The sequence below is a fragment of the Erpetoichthys calabaricus genome, chromosome 12 (genome assembly GCF_900747795.2).
Source record: "Erpetoichthys calabaricus chromosome 12, fErpCal1.3, whole genome shotgun sequence".
NCBI classification, from domain to species: Eukaryota; Metazoa; Chordata; class Cladistia; order Polypteriformes; family Polypteridae; genus Erpetoichthys; species Erpetoichthys calabaricus.
The window spans coordinates 36628383-36650692 of NC_041405.2; the positions used below are offsets into that span (position 1 = coordinate 36628383).

At 37.7% G+C, this 22310-nt stretch overlaps 1 protein-coding gene across 3 annotated transcripts in view; it reads left to right on the forward strand.

Annotated features, from left to right (window-relative positions):
• The window catches only part of atrx (ATRX chromatin remodeler), a 387366-nt gene that overhangs the window by 269963 nt on the left and 95093 nt on the right, over positions 1–22310 (forward strand). For all 3 annotated transcript variants that reach the window (XM_051934359.1, XM_051934358.1, XM_051934360.1), the window contains 4 exons: positions 4015–4152; positions 4245–4420; positions 17374–17491; positions 20088–20218. In XM_051934359.1, coding sequence (XP_051790319.1) covers positions 4015–4152; positions 4245–4420; positions 17374–17491; positions 20088–20218 — 563 coding nt within the window. The remainder of the gene's footprint in view (positions 1–4014; positions 4153–4244; positions 4421–17373; positions 17492–20087; positions 20219–22310) is intronic.

Here is a 22310-nt window from a genome sequence, read left to right on the forward strand (position 1 = left end):
AAACTGAACCATTCCTTGAGTCTTGTGATAGTGGTGACAATATGAATTGGTCATATGACTTAGGTCGTACAGTGCCATATGCATCAGTTTCACTATCCATGTCAAACTGTCACGATATTCCTGTTGACACCAGTCATATGAAAGCATCAAGCTGCAACGTGGTGTAGTTGCTGTGTGGCAAAATGATTGTCATCAAGTGGAAGGTAGGAAAAGAAAGATGACTCCTGTAAGTACAGTTCACATTGCAGCAACTGTCACTATTGATATCAGGGGAAATGTGGAAGTTGAAAAGCCTTGCACTGTGGTAGCCTACAATAACATAAGGGGTGGCATCGATTATGTGGTTCAGGCCCTCAGATTCTACCCAAGTAGTTCTAAAAATTTGAATATGGGAGTTTATTGTGTTTTGTATTAGGCCTCAACAAGCCCTATAATTATTTTTTTCCTGTAAGAAGATAGACCAACATGATTTGTAAAACATGAACATGTAAACATTTCCTTACTGTTTCTATATCAGATGCTGGTACTCGAGTTTCTCAACCTTTATTCTTGGCAAGCCATACCCAGGAGTTGAAATGTTTCAAAGTAGCACCATTTTTTTCCTGTGTTAAATTATTTAGTACTAAACTCTAACTAAGCAATCATAAAGGTGATATTTCTTTATTTGCTTACTTTAACAATGTATTACAGATAGTTGTTGCATGTGGGTGTGTCTTTTAGCTTTACTTATGTATACCATCCATCCATCCATTTTCCAACCCGCTGAATCCAAACACAGGGTCACGGGGGACTGCTGGAGCCAATCCCAGCCAACACAGGGCACAAGGCAGGAACCAATCCCAGGCAGGGTGCCAACCCACCGCAGGACACACACAAAGCACACACTAGGGCCAATTTAGAATCGTCAGTCCACCTAACCTGCATGTCTTCGGACTGTGGGAGGAAACCGGAGCGCCCGGAGGAAACCCACGCAGACACGGGGAGAACATGCAAACTCCACCCAGGGAGGACCCGGGAAGCGAACCTGGGTCTCCTAACTGCGAGGCAGCAGCGCTACCACTGCGCCACCGTGCCGCCCCTTATGTATATCTAATTTGTTTTTAATATATGAGCAATGTTATAGTTTAGTCTTCTTCTTTTGGCTGCTACCATTAGGGGTTGCCACAGGAGATCATCTTGTTCCATATCTTCCTGTCCTCTACATCTTGCTCTGTCACAGCCATCACCTGCATGCCCTCTCTCATCACATCCATAAACCTTCTTTTAGGCCTTTCTCTTTTTCTCTTGTCTGGCAGCTCTATTCTTTAACATCCTTTTCCCAATATACCCAGCATCTCTCCTCTGCACATGTCCAAACCAACACAATCTCGCCTCTCTGACTTTGCCTCCCAACCATCCAACCTAAGCCGACCCTCTAATGTACTCATTTCTAATCCTGTCCATCCTCGTCATGCCCAATACAAATCTTAGCATCTTTAACTCTGCCACCTCCAGCTGTCTCCTGCTTTCTGGTCAGTGCCACCGTCTTCAACCCATATAATAAAGCTGGTCTCACTACCATCCTGTAGATCTTCCCTTTCATTCTTGCTGATAACCGTCTGTCACAAATTACTCCTGACACTCTTCTCCACCCATTCCCACCGTGCCTGCACTCTTTTTCACCTCTCTTACACAATCCTTGTTACTCTGTACTGTTGCTCCCAAGTATTTAAACTCCTCTGCCTTCGCCAGCTCTACTCCCTTCATCCTCACCATTCCACTGACCTTCCTGTCATTCACACACATTTATTCTATCTTGTTCGTACTGACCTTCATTCCTCTCCTCTCCAGAGCATATCTCCACCTCTCTAGGGTCTCCTCAACCTGCTCCCTACTCTTGCTACAGATCACAATGTCATCAGCAAACATCATAGTCCAGGGGTACTCCTGTCTGATCTCATCTGTCAACCTGTCCATCACCATTGCAAATAAGAAAGTGCTCAGAGCTGATCCCTGATGTAATCCCACCTCCACCTAGAATGCATCCGTCACTCCTACTGCAGACCTCGGCACTGTCACACTTCCCTTGTACATATCCTGTACAACTACATACTTCTGTGCCACTCCGTACTTCCTCATACAATTTTACAACTCCTCTCGAGGCACCCTGTCATATGCTTTCTCCAGGTCCACAAAGACACAATGCAACTCCTTTTGGCCTTCTCTATACTTCTCCATGAACACCCTCATTGCATCTGTGGTGTTCTTTCTTGGCATGAAACCATTCTGCTACTCACTAATCATCACCTCTCTTCTTAACATGGCTTCCACTACTCTTTTCCATAACTTCATGCTGTGGCTCATCAGTTTTATCTCCCTTTAGTTACTACAGCTCTGCACATCCCCCTTATTCTTAAAAATCGGTACCAGTACACTTCTTCTCCACTCCTCAGGCATCCTCTCACTTTCCAAGATTCCATTAAACAGTCTGGATAAAAACGCAGCTGCCATCTCTCCTAAACCCCTCCATAATTCCACAGGTATGTCATCTGAACCAATGGCCCTTCCATTCTTCGTCCTCTTCATAGCTGTCCTTACTTCCCCCTTGCTAATCCGTTGCACTTCCTGATTCACTATCTCCACATCATCCAACCTTCTCTCTCTCTCTCTCTCTCTCTCTCTCTCTCCATTCATCAGCCTCTCAATATTCTCTTTCCATCTCCTCAACATATCCTCCTTGCTTGTGAGTATGTTTGCATCTTTATCCTTTATGACTCTAACCTGCTGCACATCTTTCCCAGCTTGGCCCCTCTGTCTAGCCAATGGTTACAGGTCCTTTTCTCCCTCTTTAGTGTCCTACCTGTCATACAACTCATCATATGCCTTTTCTTTAGCCTTCGCCACCTCTCTCATCACCTTGTGCCTCATCTCCTTGTACTCTTGTCTACTTTCTGCAATGGTACAAGAATGCAGTCAGACTTCTTTTTTGGGCACTTACACCGTCCAGATCTAAACACTAGCGTGGAGAATCACTCGTGTACTGAAGAGTCTATAGCTGCAGGTGGAAGCTCAAATGTTATTTACCTATTTACCTTGATTTATTTATTTATCTTCCTACAGCGTAAAGTCACAAGTAGACTGCAGAGCTTCCCGTGTGCCTATACAAAATACAGCGACAACAAATGTACAACGTGCATTCTTTCTCCGATGTAGAACCGTTGTCATCATCTGAGTTCACCTCTGTTATAGGACATCTTTATGTGAAAACAACATTATCAGATCGGGGGGAAGCGTGAATCAGACTGAGAGAATAAAACTGAAAATAAAAAAGCAAAGCTAACCTTTACAAGTTGTAGGCACGGAACACACGTGAAATGCATGTGTTCTAAATGAGACTTGAGCTGAGAAAACTGTGCGGCGGTGGGAGGATGTGATAGCAGGCTTCTTGCTGCTTATCGACACATTTACAAGACAAAAGATGCTGATGGAGAGGTGTGAAGGGATTTAAGGTGGGACGGATTTTTTTTCATAGGCTTTGGTAATTCTAGTGTTAAGCGTCCCCAGGGGTTTCTCATGGGCCTACCACTTCCTCTTCTAACAGCTGTTGCTACCGCTGACAGGTCAGGTAATACACATCATGGTCTGTGACGCAATATTTGCTCCATAAGACGCACAGACATTTCCACCCACTTTTTGGGGAAAAAAAGTGCGTCTTATGGAGCGAAAAATATGGTCAGTAGCCAGCTCCTGTATTTTATAATGGAGCTAGTGGGCACTGTGGTCCCTTTGTAAAAGTCTTGTAACACATTATTGATTACTTGTAGAAAAAATAAATTTCATTACCTTCATTATGTAAATCTGCATAGCTTGTAATACTCTATGGAATCACCTTTTGCATTGATTATAGTACTAAGTTTGTTTGGGTATTTTACATAATTATAGGAGCAATTGTGAATAATTATAATAAAGATTTTGATATTTAAATGAATGTAAGTGTTGTAATTCCTATAGTTTGATGTTGGTTTTTTTTGGCAGGTCCTGACTTTGTTATATGTGATGAAGGACACATTTTAAAAAATGAAGCATCTGCCATTTCCAAGGCAATGAATTCCATAAAGACACGAAGAAGAGTTGTTTTGACAGGAACTCCACTGCAGAATAATCTTATTGAATGTGAGCTGGCTCATCTTGTTTCATAACTAACTTAAAATTAATATTTAAGTTGTTTAGCTGTTTTACTTGGACTGTACTTTGTAATTCTACAGACCACTGTATGGTGAATTTCATCAAGGAAAACCTGTTGGGATCAATTAAAGAGTTTAGGAATCGATTTATCAACCCCATTCAAAATGGACAGTGTGCTGACTCCACCCCTACTGATGTGAGAGTAATGAAGAAACGTGCCCACATTCTGTATGAAATGTTAGCAGGATGTGTTCAGGCAAGTATATATTTTATCATGGTTAAACATTCCCAGAAAAAGCTTACTAGGTTAGTCTGTTGGGCCTATCTTGGTCTTAAAATCATAAATCTTAAAATCATTAAACAAGCAGTTTTGTTATACTGAAAGAGGCTTACAAAATACAGAATCACATATTTACTGCAGATCTTATCAGTTGACTTCTAACTTGATTCATAATAGCCACACATGTCCCAAAAATATATATATCTGATTGACACTTAATAGACATCTTGAAATCCATGTAACTTTATTTTTGTACATTTTTTTAATAAAATTTTATTAAACAAAGTACAGTTTCAAACAAGTATACACAGTACAAGGTTCCAGAGAATTAACATACTGTATGTTAAAACTGTAGTCAGTACTTAACACCCCTTCCCTGCCCAGGTATTTGTGTGTTTTTGTTGAAATAAATTTTCTTTGGTGAGTTAAAGCGGTTAAAGCCTGCCTTGCTAAAATTAATATATATTTTTATTTTATTCTTTTTTTAATATTGCCTAGAAAAATGTAATGCAGTAAATGTGATTTTATAATGTACATTGTAGTTTATTATTGTATTTGTGCTTCTTTTATGCAACTAAGATAAAAAAAAAAAATGCCTTACAGATAGTTTTTTATGCATGCTTACAGTTTTTGTGGAAGACTAGATTGTGTAATTTTTTTTTTTTTGGGTGATTTTTTTTTTTGGAAAAGCAAATGATCCTCAAATTTGGACCTTCATTTTAATCTAATAAGAGAGCTTATTGGCTGCCCACTAAGATTTTTTTTTGGGAGAATTGACCACTTCTGTAACATACAACAAAGAACAAATACATTAAAATCTGTTCAGTGTTTATTTTGGATTTCTCCATCTCTAGAGAAAAAGAAAAAACTCAGTGATGTATGGCGCCTATATCTAGTGTTGGGCAATACATTGAATTTTTGATTCATTATTTAATTAAAATCAGTATGCAAATGTCAATATCACATTGTTCAGCACTTTTATTTCATTTTTCACAATTTTGTTTAAATGTTAAGTAAAATTGGCAGTGTCATCAGTGGTCTATTTGTAAATGTCTATGTTGATTCCACCCATGTAGCATGACAGTGTTAAGTGTGATAAAAACAGTGAATATCAGAAGAGGAAAGTTTAGAACATTTAGGGTGAGCGCTGCTGTTTGGAAATGTTTTGATTTTTTCAGGATGCAGTACAACATCTAAAAATTAAATATGTTACTGCATTATGAAAAGGTCATTCTGGCATGTGCAAGTCTCCCTTCTGCCTCCCTCACAAAACAGGTCACTGCTAACCAAAGTCCCATAAAATGTTCACTTTTCTGTTGCATAATCAGAAAAGACACTTTTATGCAAATGCATAATTTGGAACAATTACAAATGATGTAAATCATTAAAAAATGTATGTACAGTATTCAGATGTACATGTGTTACAATCCATAATTTGTGATTTAATAAATTACAAGCTTTGTCTATCATTATTTAAAACTGTCAAACAGAGAAAGAGAGAGGGAGATAGCAATGTTTACTGATTGGCAGATAATAATAGCAAGGCGGGTAGGGTTTTGAACGCAGTACATACAACTGAAAGTCAAAAATAATTGCGAGAGACCTGAAATTAAAAAGGTTGGAATATACTTGCTATTTGAGGTCTTTATTTGAGGCATGGCTATTCATAAAAATTGTTTTTACATTTAAGATTTCTCACTTAAAGATTTACCAGTGTTGTTTCTTGTCCTGGTGTGTATATAAGCTCAGGGAACTCCAGTTTCTGTATTACATCTTGTCTGAAGAAGGGGCCTGAGTTGCCCTGAAAGCTTGCATATTGTAATCTTTTTAGTTAGCCAATAAAAGGTGTCATTTTAATTGACTTTTCATTATATTTTGGGGAAAGTCAAAAACATTTCCTTTGCTAATATTTCATATGATTAATGTGAAAAAAATATACCAGGCCTTTAGTATATATGGTGCTGATCTTCAATTTTAAGGTGTTTTGAGACTATATAGAGAGAGATCAAATTTTGCATTTTGTTTCAAAATATTCACAGTATCAATTTAAGTCCCTATCTCTCAGTCTTGTATACATCACTTGAAACTTGGAGTAAAAAGCAGTGGATTTGAATGAAAAATTTCCTCATAAAAATCTTTTCTCTCATATTTTATATTTAAAACAGGTTACATTTCTTCAGTGATTTTTCTGAAGTATTTTGCAGCAAATTAAAAATGTTCTCAAAATTAAAAATTAACTTATCAAATTGAAATTAAAGTCTGAATTATCATAAGCCTGTCTAATTGTTAGTGTTCATAAGAAATGTAATGATTTACTTAATAAGGTAGAAGAACATAATGCACAGAAATAGCTATGTTAAATATTTGAATGTGTGCTTCAGTTTAAATGTTTAAAGTCCAAATATTCTTGATTGTAATAGGAATTTGTCATTTTTTACCTTCTGATAGTGGTCAGTAGAGGGCTTGATCCTTAGTAAAGGGTCTAAAATAAAAAAAACATAATTTTAATGACTTTGAAATAGTCTAAAATGAAACCACATATGGTTATGTTTAAAATTTGTCATTTTTAAACTTCTGAGAATGGATCTGGGACCACTGGTTATTGAGTCAAATATCAAACATTTTATCGTATTCGTGATCAGCAACATATAAACAGTATAAGAAGACACTCCAGATGCCCGTATCACTATTTTTAAAAGTTTTGTGAAAAGGAATAGCTTTGACCCCTCATATCCCATTAGGGAGTGAAGCCCTTGGATCAGTTCATTTGGCTTGCATAAATTACAGTTCTTCTATTTATTTTTGCTGAAGACACATATTGCTTTACTCATTGTAGTAAGGGTATAATTTCCTGCACAAAATGTGGTCCAAAATGGCCTGAAATTAGGGTTTTCACGTCTAGATGGCCAAAAACTGGGGGAAACTCCTAAAAGCTCAAAGTCTTATATAATTAGGCATCAGAGCAAGCTGGATGGTATATTATATGCGGGGAATTTTCTTTTACTGAGCCAGAAGGCAAAAAAAGCAATTTAAAAGCTTTCATAACTAATTCTTATGAACACGAAAATTTTTTTGTTTCCTTCTGTTATTGTTAACATACATTAGCTTGGATATTTGCCCCAGTAAGTCAAAAAATATAATATATTGATGAACTTTACCTTAATCTGTCACAAGCAGTACCATTTTCAGTATGGTCACACCTTATCATATATATCACTAAAAGAAAGCCTCAAAGAAAATTTCATATGAGCCTTCTTAGCAGGTCACAGTCCATTTACAGAATTAGAAGAATGTTAAAGTACTGCTTTACTGCCTAGATATGGTTACACTTTTGAAATTAGTTACCAGACTAAAGTCTGTAGCTAAAATCAAAGGTGATGATCACTGATGTCATTAGCCATGTTATTTCATCCCCACTGCAGCATAGGGTAATGGTAGTAGCATCATGTTTCATTGAAGCGTAGAGGTAATGGAAAGATTAATAGGTTACATTCACCTCTCTGACAGATTATTAAAAATATGGAGGATATGTATGCATCAACAGAACTGTAATCCAGAGCGCACTATCAGTGTAACACTGTATTGTGTGTCTTAAATAAATGAAGGAAACTGATTCTCTGGAATATGCAAGTCCTGTTCTTTAATCTCATCGAAAATCTGTTGCAAATTGATGTTCTTCCCTCCCCCATGACTAGCTTGACTTGGTTAAGTCAGTTTTGCTTGGATGAATGTGAACATATTGCTCAATCTTCATGTGCAAAGTAAATTAAGAATTATCTAAAAAGATTTCTTGTGTTATGCTTACCAAAGGTGGGAAAAGAAGTTACTGACACAGTAGGGTGAGTGCTAAAACTGATGAGTGGGTTGGTGCAGAATATTGTGTTTATAAATGAAATTTCCCTAACTAATGAACTGAAATACTAGTCTGTTTGACTTATTAATGTTTAACAATGGATGGTGGTGAAATACCATTTCAAGGTACTGTATATTGTACTGGGGGGCACGGTGGCGCAGTGGGTAGCGCTGCTGCCTCGCAGTTGGGTGATTTGGGGACCTGGGTTCGCTTCCCGGGTCCTCCCTGCGTGGAGTTTGCATGTTCTCCCCGTGTCTGCGTGGGTTTCCTCCGGGCGCTCCGGTTTCCTCCCACAGTCCAAAGACATGCAGGTTAGGTGGATTGGCAATTCTAACTTGGCCCTAGTGTGTGCTTGGTGTGTGGGTGTGTTTGTGTGTGTCCTGCGGTGGGTTGGCACCCTGCCCAGGATTGGTTCCTGCCTTGTGCCCTGTGTTGGCTGGGATTGGCTCCAGCGGACCCCCGTGACCCTGTGTTCGGATTCAGCGGGTTGGACAATGGATGGATGTATATTGTACTATTATAGAACAATTCATATATATTTCATGATTATTTCTTTTGGCTTATTGCCAGCAATATTCCACAGCCTTGCCAAGTGCTTTGCATTTTATTAAAAAGAGAATCTTATATAGGTGTTAACTGCTGTCCTAAGCCTTTTATGAATGTACAAAATATGGATGGATCAAATAGAGACACCAGGAAGTTCATGCTATAATTTACAAGCAGCATCACCCCAGTATTCTCACAGGTCTAAATCAAATATATTTGTGAGAAGGTGAGGATATATTAAAACAAGCCATCTTTAATTTGACCAGTTGCCTTTATAAGACTTTTTTATAAACAACCCCCAAACTCATTTAATTGAAAGTATGTACGTGGCTTTTCTGAAACTGAAAATACTTGATTTTTTTATATTGCATTGTATGTTCCTAAGTTGAAGACTGTTCACATTAAAGCCCTTGTGGGAGCAAAAAGATACACAAAATCATCTTTGTTGGTCACTCCTGTGCAAATCCTGGCTGTTTATGAGGAGAGTAGCCTGCCAAAGTTGACATTTGTTGTCTTTCCCATCACTGTATTTAACCAACACTAAAATTCTTTACTGTTTTGTTGGGTGACTTCTGGGCACTGTGCAAGCTGCAGCCTTTTATATCAGCTCTGTATTTCTCACTTTTTTTTTGGCTAATGAAGTTATTTTCTAGTTACTAGTCTTATTTAAGAATAGAATTGATCTGGCTTCTGACTTGTCACTGAAAGTAAAAATATTAGATGTACTAGATACTAGAAATCGGATGAAGGGATTTTAAATGGATCTTAAATTTACTGACTAAATGCAATGCATGCAAACCAATGCTCTGGCTTGTCTTTGCTGCACTTCAAATGGGCTGCAAACTTGGAAGGAATCTTGAAGAGAACCTGTAGGCCGTCTTAAGCCTGCAACATCTGGACACGTAAGAGACTCTGAGGAAATAAAAGCAGGATGTGTTAAATACTCCTGTAAACCGCTATCTGTGCTGCAGGCAGCTCAATTTCATTTTACTGCAGGTGCTGTTTGTCCATAGGAGTGGGCGGCTTGCCAGTGCAAAAGTAAAAACAAGGCTAGACGGTTTTAGAACTGGATCTTCTATTGTAATGAGCAATGTTTGATCACTGCCAAATAAGATGGATGAACTACTCATATAAGTGGGTCATGGAGCATACAAATACAGTGGCAGTTTGTGTTTTACGGAGAGCTGGTTCAAGTCCAATATACCTAACTGTTTTAATGCAGAATGGATTTCAGTACAGTGTGGGAAAAAATGCAGGAGGGGGACTGATCATCTACGTGAATGAGGAATGGTGTAAAAAGGAGCATATTACAGTTAAAACTACAGTTTGTAATTCAGACAGTGAATTTCTGGCTATTTCAATTTATCCATGTTATTAGCCCTGGGAGATAATTAAATTATTCTTATTAGTGTTTATATTTCTCTCTCTGCAAATGGGGACCTGGCAATGAAAATGGCTCATTCTTTCACCAACACTCTATTGACAACTCACTCCAACCCTGCAGTTATACTATGTTTTGACTTCAACCATTTGAATTTGGAAGGACCAGTCTGTTTGTGTCTTGTTCTAATCAAGAAAATAATGAGCTGGACCTGTTCTATTCAAATATTAAAGATGCCTTTAGGTGTAAACTACTTGGTCCTTTGGGGAGGTCTGACCACAACTTGATTCATCTTATTCCCAGCTACATGCCTGTTATTAGACTGCAATCTATTACCAACAGGACAGTGGGGAAATGGAGACTGAAGGCAGAAATTGCTCTGAATGACTGCTTCCAGATGACAGATTGAGAAGTGATGTGCAAGTCACTTTGGGATGATATTGCAAGACTCAATCACTGTATCACAGACTATATTAAAGTTTATATCAACACTGTATTACCCTGAAAGACAGTGTGTTGGTTTCCAAACAACAAACCCTGGATTGCTAACGAGCTAAAAGGTCTCCTAAATGAGAAAAAGAGAGCAAAGAGGCTCTGTAGGAAGCACAGCAAGTGCTAAAGAAAAAAGTATTGGACGATGAGGCGGTGCACTCCATCAAGTACTTCCTCAATCATGTCGGTGACAGGTTGGACTGGTCTAGGTGCACAGAGGAACTATATAAGAAAAGATAGAAATGGCTCTCTTTTCTTATAATACTGCATTTCTTTATGCAGGAAGTGACATCCTTCAGATATTCTACACCTCTGTGAAGGCCAATGCAGTCTTATACACTGTGGTGTCCTGGTCTGGTAATGTCATTTCAAGAGAGGCTTAAGAAATTAACAAGCTCATTAAAAGGGCAGGCTCAATTATGGGACCCACTGTGGAGCCCTGGGAGGTAGTAACAAAGGAATTAAAATAACCTGTGTGTTATTTTGAATAATGCTGCACATCCTCTTTGTGACATACTAACACTAAGTACTTTCCACCAATTACTATTCAGGAAAAGTGTCTCAAAAACACTGCTAGGGCTCCTTTATACCAACAGTAATACACCTGTATAATGCCTCACTGTGACTGCCAAATCAGAAATTTTCTTTCCTTTCTTTTTACATTAAATGAGACTGGGCATTATTACCCTTGGAAGTGTATCCCTTTCCACTAGAGAAACTGCAAGAAAAACAAATGGAATTATTAGTGAGTATAGTGTCCTACACAAGCCAAAGGCAATTGGAAAATGGAAGAAACTCTGATAGAAGAGACATGGCACACCCAAAGTCACAACCCAATCAGAAGAAAAGGGCAAGTGGCAGTAAGAAAGCCATTCCTTAAAGCACAAAACAGGGACTTAAAATACTGGACTGCTACAGACTGGAAGAAAGTCAAGTTGGTGAAAGGATAGTTCCTCAGTGTGTGACACCATCTGTCTAACATGGAAGAGGAAGTGTGATGGTCTGGGGTTTTTTTTGCTGGAGGCAGAGTTGGTGACTTGTTGGTGACTTATTGTTATTCTCAGTCAAAAGGGTTACGACAGTTTGTTTGTTAATATCAGCAAATGTGGCTACTTTGTTGAATCAAAAAAAATTTGTACACTTTGTGATTCCTTGGCTTATTATTTTTTTTTATTTCCCTTTGTTTATTTGGTTCAGTGCAGTTCCTGAAGCATTAAGACATTAACCTCCTTAGCATTAGACCAGGGGTAGGCAACGTCGGTCCTGGAGTGCCACAGTATGTGCAGGTTTTTGTTCCAACCCAGTTCCTTAACGAGAACTCAATTATTGCTGATGAAGCACATATTGCTTAAGTGGCATTTTAATGCTTCATTTTAGTGGTCTCGCTTGTTAAGGTTCTCCAACCTTAATTGCTTATTTCAATCTTAAACTGCTGCATTCAGTGTTTTAATTGCTCCTTATTAGCAATAAGATGTAAAACAGGGGTAGGCAATGTCGGTCCTGGTGAGCCGCAGTGGCTACAGGTTTTCATTCAACCCAATTGCTTAATTAGAAACCAATCATTGCCAATCTCAGACCTTATTTAATTTTATGGCTTGTTAGTCTGTGTAATGTAAGGCTTTTATATCGTAGATTTTTTTCCTTTCCAAGGATATCATCCAAATGATTTGAAGCCTAAAACAGATCATTTTCAGTCTGTCACATTCTTCTATTAAGTGTTTTGTTAAATCAAACTGTGCATGATGAACACACACAGATGTAATTGGAAAAAAGCTAGCTGGAGAACTGCTGGCTGCTTTGTCTTTTACATCTTATTGCTAATAAGGAGCAATTAAAACACTGAATGCAGCAGTTTAAGATTGAAGTAAGCAATTAAGGTTGGAGAACCTTAACAAGCGAGACCACTAAAATGAAGCATTAAAATGTCACTTAAGCAATATGTGCTTCATCAGCAATAATTGAGTTCTCGTTAAGGAACTGGGTTGGAACAAAAACCTGCACATACTGTGGCACTCCAGGACCGACGTTGCCTACCCCTGCATTAGACCATCGTGTCACTCGGGCTGTAAAAACAATGCTAAAAGCTTTAGTCCCGAGCGTCACTCGTGCAACTGTATAGACACGTCTTGTATAAGCATTAGACCCGAGGATTATTCTGGCCGTAAAAGTGCCAACAGCGTTGGTGCCAAGCATTTCTCAGGAAACAATATAGGTGTGTCCTGCGTAAGTGACAGTGTTGAGTGTTACCCAGGCAATGGTGCAGACCACGTGTTCTCCTAGCCTCATAATGGCATCTCGTAAGAAACGTTTTTCAGCAGAACAGGTGTTGCACGCTCTTGACAGTGATATGAGCAGTGATGACGAAGTGAGTCTGTCTTTAGGCAGTGAAACTGAAACGGGCATTGAAATCGAAAGTAATTCTGATGAATCCGAAAGTGACACTTGTGTCAGTCGCACACATGTTGTGTGCTGTTCAAAAGCTGATCAGTCTGGAAATGAAATCCTTAAGGAATCATGCTACTATTGTCCCGAATGTGACGTTGGATTGTGTATTTCACCGTGTTCCAAGATACACCATGCAAAGTACACATTTTGGCAGTACATATGGTATTAGCATTATTATTATTATTATTATTATTTATTTTTATCTGTGTAATTTTTATACTTTCTGCACTTCTGACTTTGTACTTTTAGTGTTTTGCACATTTTACTGTAGTAAGATTAGATTTAATAAATATGTGATCTTTCAAGGCAAAAAATGCAATAATAATAATAATTCTTTACATTTATATAGCGCTTTTCTCACTACTCAAAGCGCTCGCTTTTTACATGTTTTTTCGAGAAGAAATGTAACGCTAAGGATGCAACACTGCATGCAGTTCCATGAAAACTGAAAAAACTGAGGTGTTTTAAAACTTTTCACCGGTTGTGTATGTGTGTATATGTAAGAATTATATGTGTGTGTGTATGTATATGTACAATAAAACCTTGATTATCCATCATTATCCATTGATATACAGATTAGATTATTTGATTAATTTAGCAAATAGTCATATTTGGAAAACAAAACTATATTAACAAATTTCATTAATTCGTATGATCATGTAACGACCAGTGCAATAAGTAAACACAGCTCAGAGGTACTGGTGTTTTCTATTTTTTATTTTCCGTCTGTTTCGTAATAAACGGTATATTCAGATGTCCCTACCAATCAGTTTATCTCCTACCACTCACGTTGTCTTTCTCTATACCATAAAAACTTCCTTCTGCTGCATCTTCCTTTTTCTCCTAACTTCTCCTGTCATTCATCTTCTAAGAGGTGTGTCCGCCCCTTACAGAATAGAGGCCCTTCAACAAGTCCAATCACTTACGTGGCATTCCACCGTTTCTGCTGTGCCACAGTACATCACAAGCTGTCTGCACGTCACAATATATTAACAAAACATAACAGAATTTTAAAAGAAAACTACCGTAGAGAAGAACGTTACCATTAGTGGTTTCCATTTTCAATTTTGTTGACATCATGTTTTATATTGTTCACTGTTGTTCTCCCTACTCGGTAAATTGAAGAAATACTTGAAGCAGTTAAGCTGTTTCATAAATGTTTGATTTCCATTTTTTGTGACAATTCAAACACCACATGCTTATGTTTATCGGCCATAACAGTGTATAACAGATGAATTGTAACAAAAGAGAAAAGATATGAAACTCGATTAAAACTGAAGGTATGTAACTGAGACTGTGATTCAAAAATGTGGCATGACACACGGTCGTTCCAATGTGCATAGCTTACAGCGTACCACATGGCAGTAGTAGTACACTAACAGGGTAGGCACTGGAATGCGTGAATTGTGTGATGGGTAATCAAAGTTTTACTGCTGAGATATATATATATATATATATATATATATATATATATATATATATATACACAGTGGAACCTCGAGATACGATCACCTCTGTATACGAGAAATTCAAAATACGAGGAAAGTATGAGCGAAAAATTCAGATCTAAATGCGAGCATTGGCTCGCGTAACAAGCCACGAGCCAGGCTGTGGGTATAGCTCGCGGCTTAGCAAGGGGGCGTGGTAGCAGTTGCGAGCCGCGATCTGCGGTGTCTGCGTTTCTCACTTAAGTGCACAGGTGGGAAACTGCCCACATCCATGATTGTTCCTGTGGCTGATGGGCTGCAGCTGCCATGTCCTCCCCGCATATATAGAGAAGCGCGAGCCGGTTAAGGGGGAGAAGAAATAAAAGAAAAGAGAGAGAGAGACGCGCGCGCGCGCGCAGGCAGGCAGAAAGTCGGTGTGGGAGAGCGAGCGAGTGCAGGCTCGCGTGTAGCTGAACAGTGAGCTGAACAGGCGAGCCAAACAGCTCAAGCAGGACGGTGTAGAGAAGGTCAGCTGCATTAAGAGTGTCTCGCCTGTTGCAGAGCCCGCAGGTGAGACGCTAACAGAGAAGAAGCACCGGGGATTGTCGTCTGTTTTTTAAAGACTGCATCCTTTTGACGTTTTAACCTCGTGTTAAAGGATTGTTATTCTTGTGTATTTTAAACCTCCACTTCACAACTGTTTAAGGATTATTTATTTAAAGATTTATTGAATGCTCTACTGCACTTTGGACACCTGTTTTGATTCTTTTAATAATCAGTTATATTTACCAGTGTTATTTATTAAAGGTAGACTACAGTATATATAATTTATCAGTGTTATTTGTTAGGAAAATTGATTTTTATGTTAATATATTTGGGGTGCGGAACAGATTAACTGGATTTCCATTATTTTCAATGGGGAAGTTTGTTCTAGATACGAGAAATTCGCTATACAAGCTCAGTGCTGGAACGAATTAAACTTGTATCTAGAGGTTCCACTGTATATATCTTTGAGGCATAGATAGAGGCACATCTTTAGCTCATATATCAGTGAGGCAAACACCTTGGGTAGTGCTTTGGTCAGGGCAGCATTTTCATGTAATTTTTTTTTTTTATATAAACATTACAAAACAATAATACAAGTTAACAATTGCATACACATCCAATATTATATTTATATACTACCTTTAAAAAATTTTACATTTTCATTTAAAGGTTTAACATTTTGTAATATGCCATTCACAATGATACATCATATGTCAGTACATAGCACTGGTGTTCATTTTCTTGAGTTATATATATTGACATTGGTGTGGGAGTTATGGCAGTCCTGGTGCAATGCTAGAGAAAAGTTGAGAAGGTAAAAAATTTTTTTTTTTTTCCTTTTCAATTTCATGTTTCTGTAAGAACATTTATTCAACATCACATAAGTGCTAAATAAGTTATCTTTGAGTGGCACTAAAACCAAAATAAGTCTGTAGTACCCCTGTCTTTAACTCACCTCAGCATAACCATCCCAAGTATTGCATGGTGTCAGTTACTAAGTGAGATAGCAGTTGCGGAGATTTTTGTTAGCGTGCCAGGAGCAAAGTTATAGGTAGAGCAGTGATTTCCAACCCTTTTTCTGTGATGGCATGTTTTTGTAACCCAAAAAATCCCAAGGCTAACCATGATTCTACCAACCACAAAAGCATTAACTCCCTTAAACGCACTAAACTGTCCGAAGTGGAGGGACTAAGGGCAGCAAGAAAAAAAACAACTTGGTGATTGCTGTTTGCAGACACAGCACTTGTGTAGAGTATAATTTTTCAATCATTGATGGTGATGAACAATTGAGGATAGTGTTTGTGGAGTTTTAACACAAGTTTTTATGCGCATTTACGAGATGTTTATTCTTTCAGTTAAGTCAGTCTTTAGCAGTGCATTCAAAGTTAGCAGTTGTTTCAGATCATTTTGTTTACTTTGACAAGTCTGTGTTTCATATGCTATGACAATTTAAGAATTAATACATTGGCCTTGTTTTCCTTTTGCCTTCATTTCATCTTGCCTTTTAGGGAGGCATTCAAATTCAGGTGGTACTTGCTCAAGTAGTATGTTGTTAAAAGTTCAGGTTTAAGGTCATTGTTTAAGTTTAAACTTTGCCACTAATTATTTATTTTTAATTCTTTTGTGTTGATTGTAGATTCATTTTTTTGTATTTTATTGAACTCACACAACAGTCCATACAATTAGGTAAATTTTTACAAAAATAGGATAGAAAAAATTGTACATTAATTTTGTGATTCAGTATGTATTTACTTCATGATTTATGTATTAATTTCATAATTAAATGTTCTAATGTTAGATGTGATCAATTGCGATTAATTACATACATTTATTCAATTAATTTTCTTAATCTATTCCCAGCCCTTGTGTGTGGGTGTTGTGTGTGTGTATATGTATGTATGTGTTATGTATATGTTATAGTAAGTATAACTGTTCAATTTTATTTTACCTGTGGTCGGTTGTGTAAGCATCATACACATGAAAAAGAAAAGGTTAAAGCCTCTATTGCCTCCCTATCAGGTATTACCTTCATTGACAGTTTTAACTCCTGATGTACGTAGGTTTAGGCCTGCTCAATCCAAAGGCAGACCAAAAACTAATTTTCACTGTGCATTTACTGTGGTTTATATGCACATGGCTTTAGATCAGGAAACATTTTAGCTTATTTTGCTATAAAAAGTATCAACCTTTTTGCAACTGTTGCAGAATGTAATCGTTTTATGTCTCATTTCTGTTCCAGAGAAAAGACTACACTGCTTTGACAAAGTTTTTACCGCCAAAGCATGAGTATGTTCTGGCTGTGAGAATGACTCCGGTACAGTGCAAACTATATCGATACTACTTGGAACACTTCACAGGTAAAAGATAAGTGTTTATGATTTTTATTAATATTTAATAAATTTAATATAATATAGATATTTACTTATTGCTAATTTGTGGCCATCTTTTGTGCTTTGTATGTGGTTATCACTTCTGTCTCTTTTGTTGTTTGAGGCAGTGTGGCGTAGTCGTTAGCATGGCTGCCTCATAGTTCAGGTCACATTTTTGGCCACAATAACTAGGGCTGTGGAGTCGGAGACAATTTTGGGTAACTGGGGTCAGAGTCGGCAAAAATGTACAGACTCCGACTCCTAATAAATTTCATTGTAAAGAAAAAAAAAAATACAGCAAGTTCTAATGTCCCATTTCACAAACGATAGTCATAATTAAGTACTTCTCTAATGTAAGAATAAAGCCCAGTGCATAGTTGTGCTACTACTAGTGTGAAGTTCAGCTGAGCTATTATACAACCTGACATTCACATATTGAATGGTACATTACAAAAAGTGTTCTTATTTTATTTCAGATATACAGTTGTGTTTAACAAGTTGATATGAGTGTAAACAAGTGTAATGATATAATGGAGGTATGTGCTATGGTTTGATGTCTGTTCAGGGGTTCTTGTCTTTTGTTTAAACTGGCCAATACAGTAGAGAGTCAGCTTCCTAGCCAGTAGTTCTGTGGTTAAATGACGTGTATGTTGCCTTCCTTCAATCAACATGGAAAATACATTAGCATATTAAATACAGAGGAGTCGGAGTAACATTGGACACCATCGGAAGATGTTGAGAGGTTTACTTACCTTGGCAGTGATTTTCATGTCTCTGGTGACTCTTCCTATGAAGTCACTAGATGGATTGGGAGAGCATGGGGGGGTCATGAGGTCACTGGATAGGGGTGTGTGGCGCTCCCGATATCTTTGTAAAAGGACGAAGGTCCAAGTCTTTAGAGTCCTGATGCTTCCTTTTTTGCTATATGGTTGTGAGACATGGATGCTATCTAGTGACCTGAGACGAAGACTGGACTCCATTGTTACTGTGTCTCTCCGGAAAATCTTTGGGTACCGTTGGTTTGACTTTGTGTCTATTGAGCGGTTGCTCATGGAGTCCCGAATGAGGCACATTACCTGCATTGTGAGGGAGCATCAGTTACGGCACTACGGCCGTGTGGCGCGTTTCCCAGAGGGTGATCCAGCTCGTAAGATCCTCATTGTTGGGGACCCAAGTGGCTGACCAGGCCAAGGGGTCGCCCACTTAACACCTGGCTGCGGCAGATAGAGGGTCATTTCCGGAGGGTGGGATTGAACAATGTGTCTGCCTGGGGGGTTGCCAACCGGGATCCCGAGTTGTTTTTGTTGTGTAGTGGGTGCGGCAACACACTGTACCAGTACATGCTCCCCAACTTGACTTGGCGTCGGAGTCGGAAGTACCAGAAACTAAGGAGTCGGATTCGAAGGATTAATCTACTAACTCCACAGCCCTGACAATAACCGATCCAACATAGTTGGCAGACACTTCTCTAGGCTTTATGGAAATTTAAAAATTACACCATTCCCCTTTGCAATCACCATTGAACCACTTGCTTTTTGCTTTTGAAATGTATCAGAGATGAAGGGAATTCTACATTGGACAAAGTTGGGTTTGGTCCAAACATATATGTATGGATCAAAGTACTGTATACCAGTCCAGAATGTTCAGTTTGTATTAATGACATTATTTCAGACTACTTGTGAATTTCCCCTTGGGATTAATAAAGTATCTATCTATCTATCTATCTATCTATCTATCTATCTATCTATCTATCTATCTATCTATCTATCTATCTATCTATCTATCTATCTATCTATCTATCTATCTATCTATCTATCTATCTATCTATCTATCTATCTATCTATCTATCTATCTATCTATCTATCTATCTATCTATCTATCTATCTATCTATCTATCTATCTATCTATCTATCACTAGACAAATATGCCCCCTGTCACCATTGCTATTTGCAATTGCTATTGAGCCATTGGCAGTTCACTTTTGAAATGCTTCTGAGATAAAGGGGATTATCAGGGAAGGACTTGAACAGAAAATATCAATTATATGCACATGATATAATACTGGATACATCTGACCAACAAAATTCAATGCCAGAAGAAATCCCAAAAGCCTTTCACATAGAAGCACCTGTGTTGTCCAGCCTTTCTAGTCTCTAGAAAAATAATCTTTCTGTCTGTGTCCACCACGGATGAACCATGTTAAATGCTGATAAATGCACTGATGAAAGCTGTTGTACTTACAGTGCTGGCAATATGGCAAAACGTCAACATAAATCAATCACAACACAAATATGCAAAATCACAGTCGGGTCCTCCTGGGAAACTCTTGATAAAAGTCCCCGGAGATGAATGTAGCAGTTAGCTGAGGTCCTGTCAGTTCTCTAGCTGTTGTCTTCTTCAGGTGTTGTTGGAGCCTATAGAAGTTTAGAGGGTGAAAGGTCACAGGTGGTTTCATTTCAAAAGTCCCATAGTTGAGCAGGACAGGTGCTGTGGTGTTTAAAAAAATGTTAGACTCATTTTAACAGAGTTTTTTGTTTGTGTCTTGGGTTGAGTCCTCTACTCACTTATTAAAGTCTTCCATCAGGTGTTGGCAACAATGTCGATGGAGGCAGAGGCAGGGCAGGAGCTAAATTATTCCAAGATTTCCAAATGTTAAGCAGAATATGGACACATCCTTGGTGCCTGCAGCTCGACTATATAAGCAAGGAAAATAAGGTAAAGTATGTTTGCAATTATTTTTCTAAAAATTTGTTAAATTGTACCCAAGATTTTGCAAAATCCAGTGTTGAACTTTGGACCTGGGAAGCCTTAACTATATTAAATTTAGTTCCAGCTTCTTGCCATTAAAACTTTGACATATTAAATAAAACTTTTCATTACACTAGTCTCATAGATCTGTTGTTGCTCGTTTGAATGTTGTGCTTCAGTTTTAATATTGCAGTCAAATAGATGTACAAGTTAGGTTAGTGGGTGCTGTGTGTGTGTGCATTCGCGCCCGGCTATATGCAAATCCCAAGACCCTAAATTTAATGTCACAAGTTGATGTTTGTAAACTCTTATGAGATCTAACAGAGCCCCTGCATACATACTGCTTCTGAAAAATAATGTATTACCCATTTTCTTATGTATTTTTACTTTGTTGCTTTGTACATGTTTAACATTAAAAATTACAAAATAATTGTGCCCAAATATAATTATTATTATTTATTTTTTTTTACAATTCTCAAATTGAATATGAAAATATATAAAAAGATTAAATTACTACAGGTGAATGTTCGATTACAGTTTAGGGTCACATACTTTAAAAGTTTATGTATTGCATCTGTTTTGAGAAAATTTTCAGATAATATCTCTATAATGTGACAGTTTTACACTAACTGTGAACTGATTAAAATGGATTTTGGTGCTTTTAGTGCAGATTTTGTGAAGGTGCTTAAAGTGCAGATTAAGCTACTGCTATAAAAAGATGGTAATTTTCTGTGTTTTGAGGGTGCAGTTTTAATGAATGGCTAATAAACAAGCATTTTTCCCAATGTAATACCTGCTCCGATTCTTTGGCATTTGTTTAAAATGAAATTGCTTGTATATTTGACTTTCTGCTGTCATTTTATTTGGCAACATTTTGCTAATTATTTAGCATCAATTTTGGTATATAAGGATCTTTAATTATTCTGACTACCTTCCAGCATACATCAGTGGTTAAAAAAATAAAATGATACATTCTTTTCTATTAAACTGAATTACCTGCTCACAGAAAGTATTGAAGAGCTTTGGCTAAAATCACTTGTGATTCTTGCATGTTATACAGAACACAAAATTCATAGCTAGTGCCTATAATTGTTGATTTTGATAATCTGGAACTTTTTGATAAAATAGTGGAGGACAGAAACATTGAGTTATTTTTATCTAAACATGTTTTTGTTTTTAGTGTAATTGGAACATTAGAACAATCTAGATGAGAACAGGCCTTTCAGTCCAGCAAAACTCGTCAGTCCTATTCACTTAATTCTTCCAAAATAATATTAATATATATATTATATATTAATATATATAATATAAGTCTAAAGTAGTTTTGAAAATCCATAAAGTCCTACTTTCCACCGCACTACTTGGTAGCTTATTTCATATGTCTGTGGTTCTTTGTGTAAATTATCGTTTGTGCAAAATTTACCTTTTCCAATTTTCCAACTGTGTCCCTGTGTTCTTGTTGAACTTGTTTTAAAGTAAAAGTCTCAGTCCACTGTACTAATTCCCTTCATAATTTTAAACACTTGAATCATGCCTCCTCTTAATTTTCTTTTGCTTAAACTGAAAAGGCTCAGCTCTTTTAATCTTTCCTCATAATTCTTCCCCTTTAGCTTAGTTGCTCTTCTTTTTCCAGCGTTACTCCGTTCTTTTTGTAGCCTGGAGACCAAAACTGTACACAGTAGTCCAGGTTAGGCCTAACCAATGCATTGTGGAGATTGAGCATAACCTCCTGCTCCGCCCCCTGCTCGCTTCGCTCGCCAACCCCTGGTGTTGGGTAACCCGAAATACATTGATGTATGTATGAGATATATTGGAGTGTAAAGGTGTAGATGACGAACAAAGGAATATTTCTTTATACACAACATTTGTAGTAAAGATGGTGTGTTTTCCTTGGTATGGAGTATCTATAACTTTAACTTTAATGTCAGATGAATGCCGAACTCTTGAGAAGGCTATATAAAGTTGTCCATGTCCAAATACAGGCTCAGAGAGAGGTATATGCCAACTCTGTCCATGGTTTGTCCTTGGGATTTGTTGATTGTCATGGCAAATGCAGGTT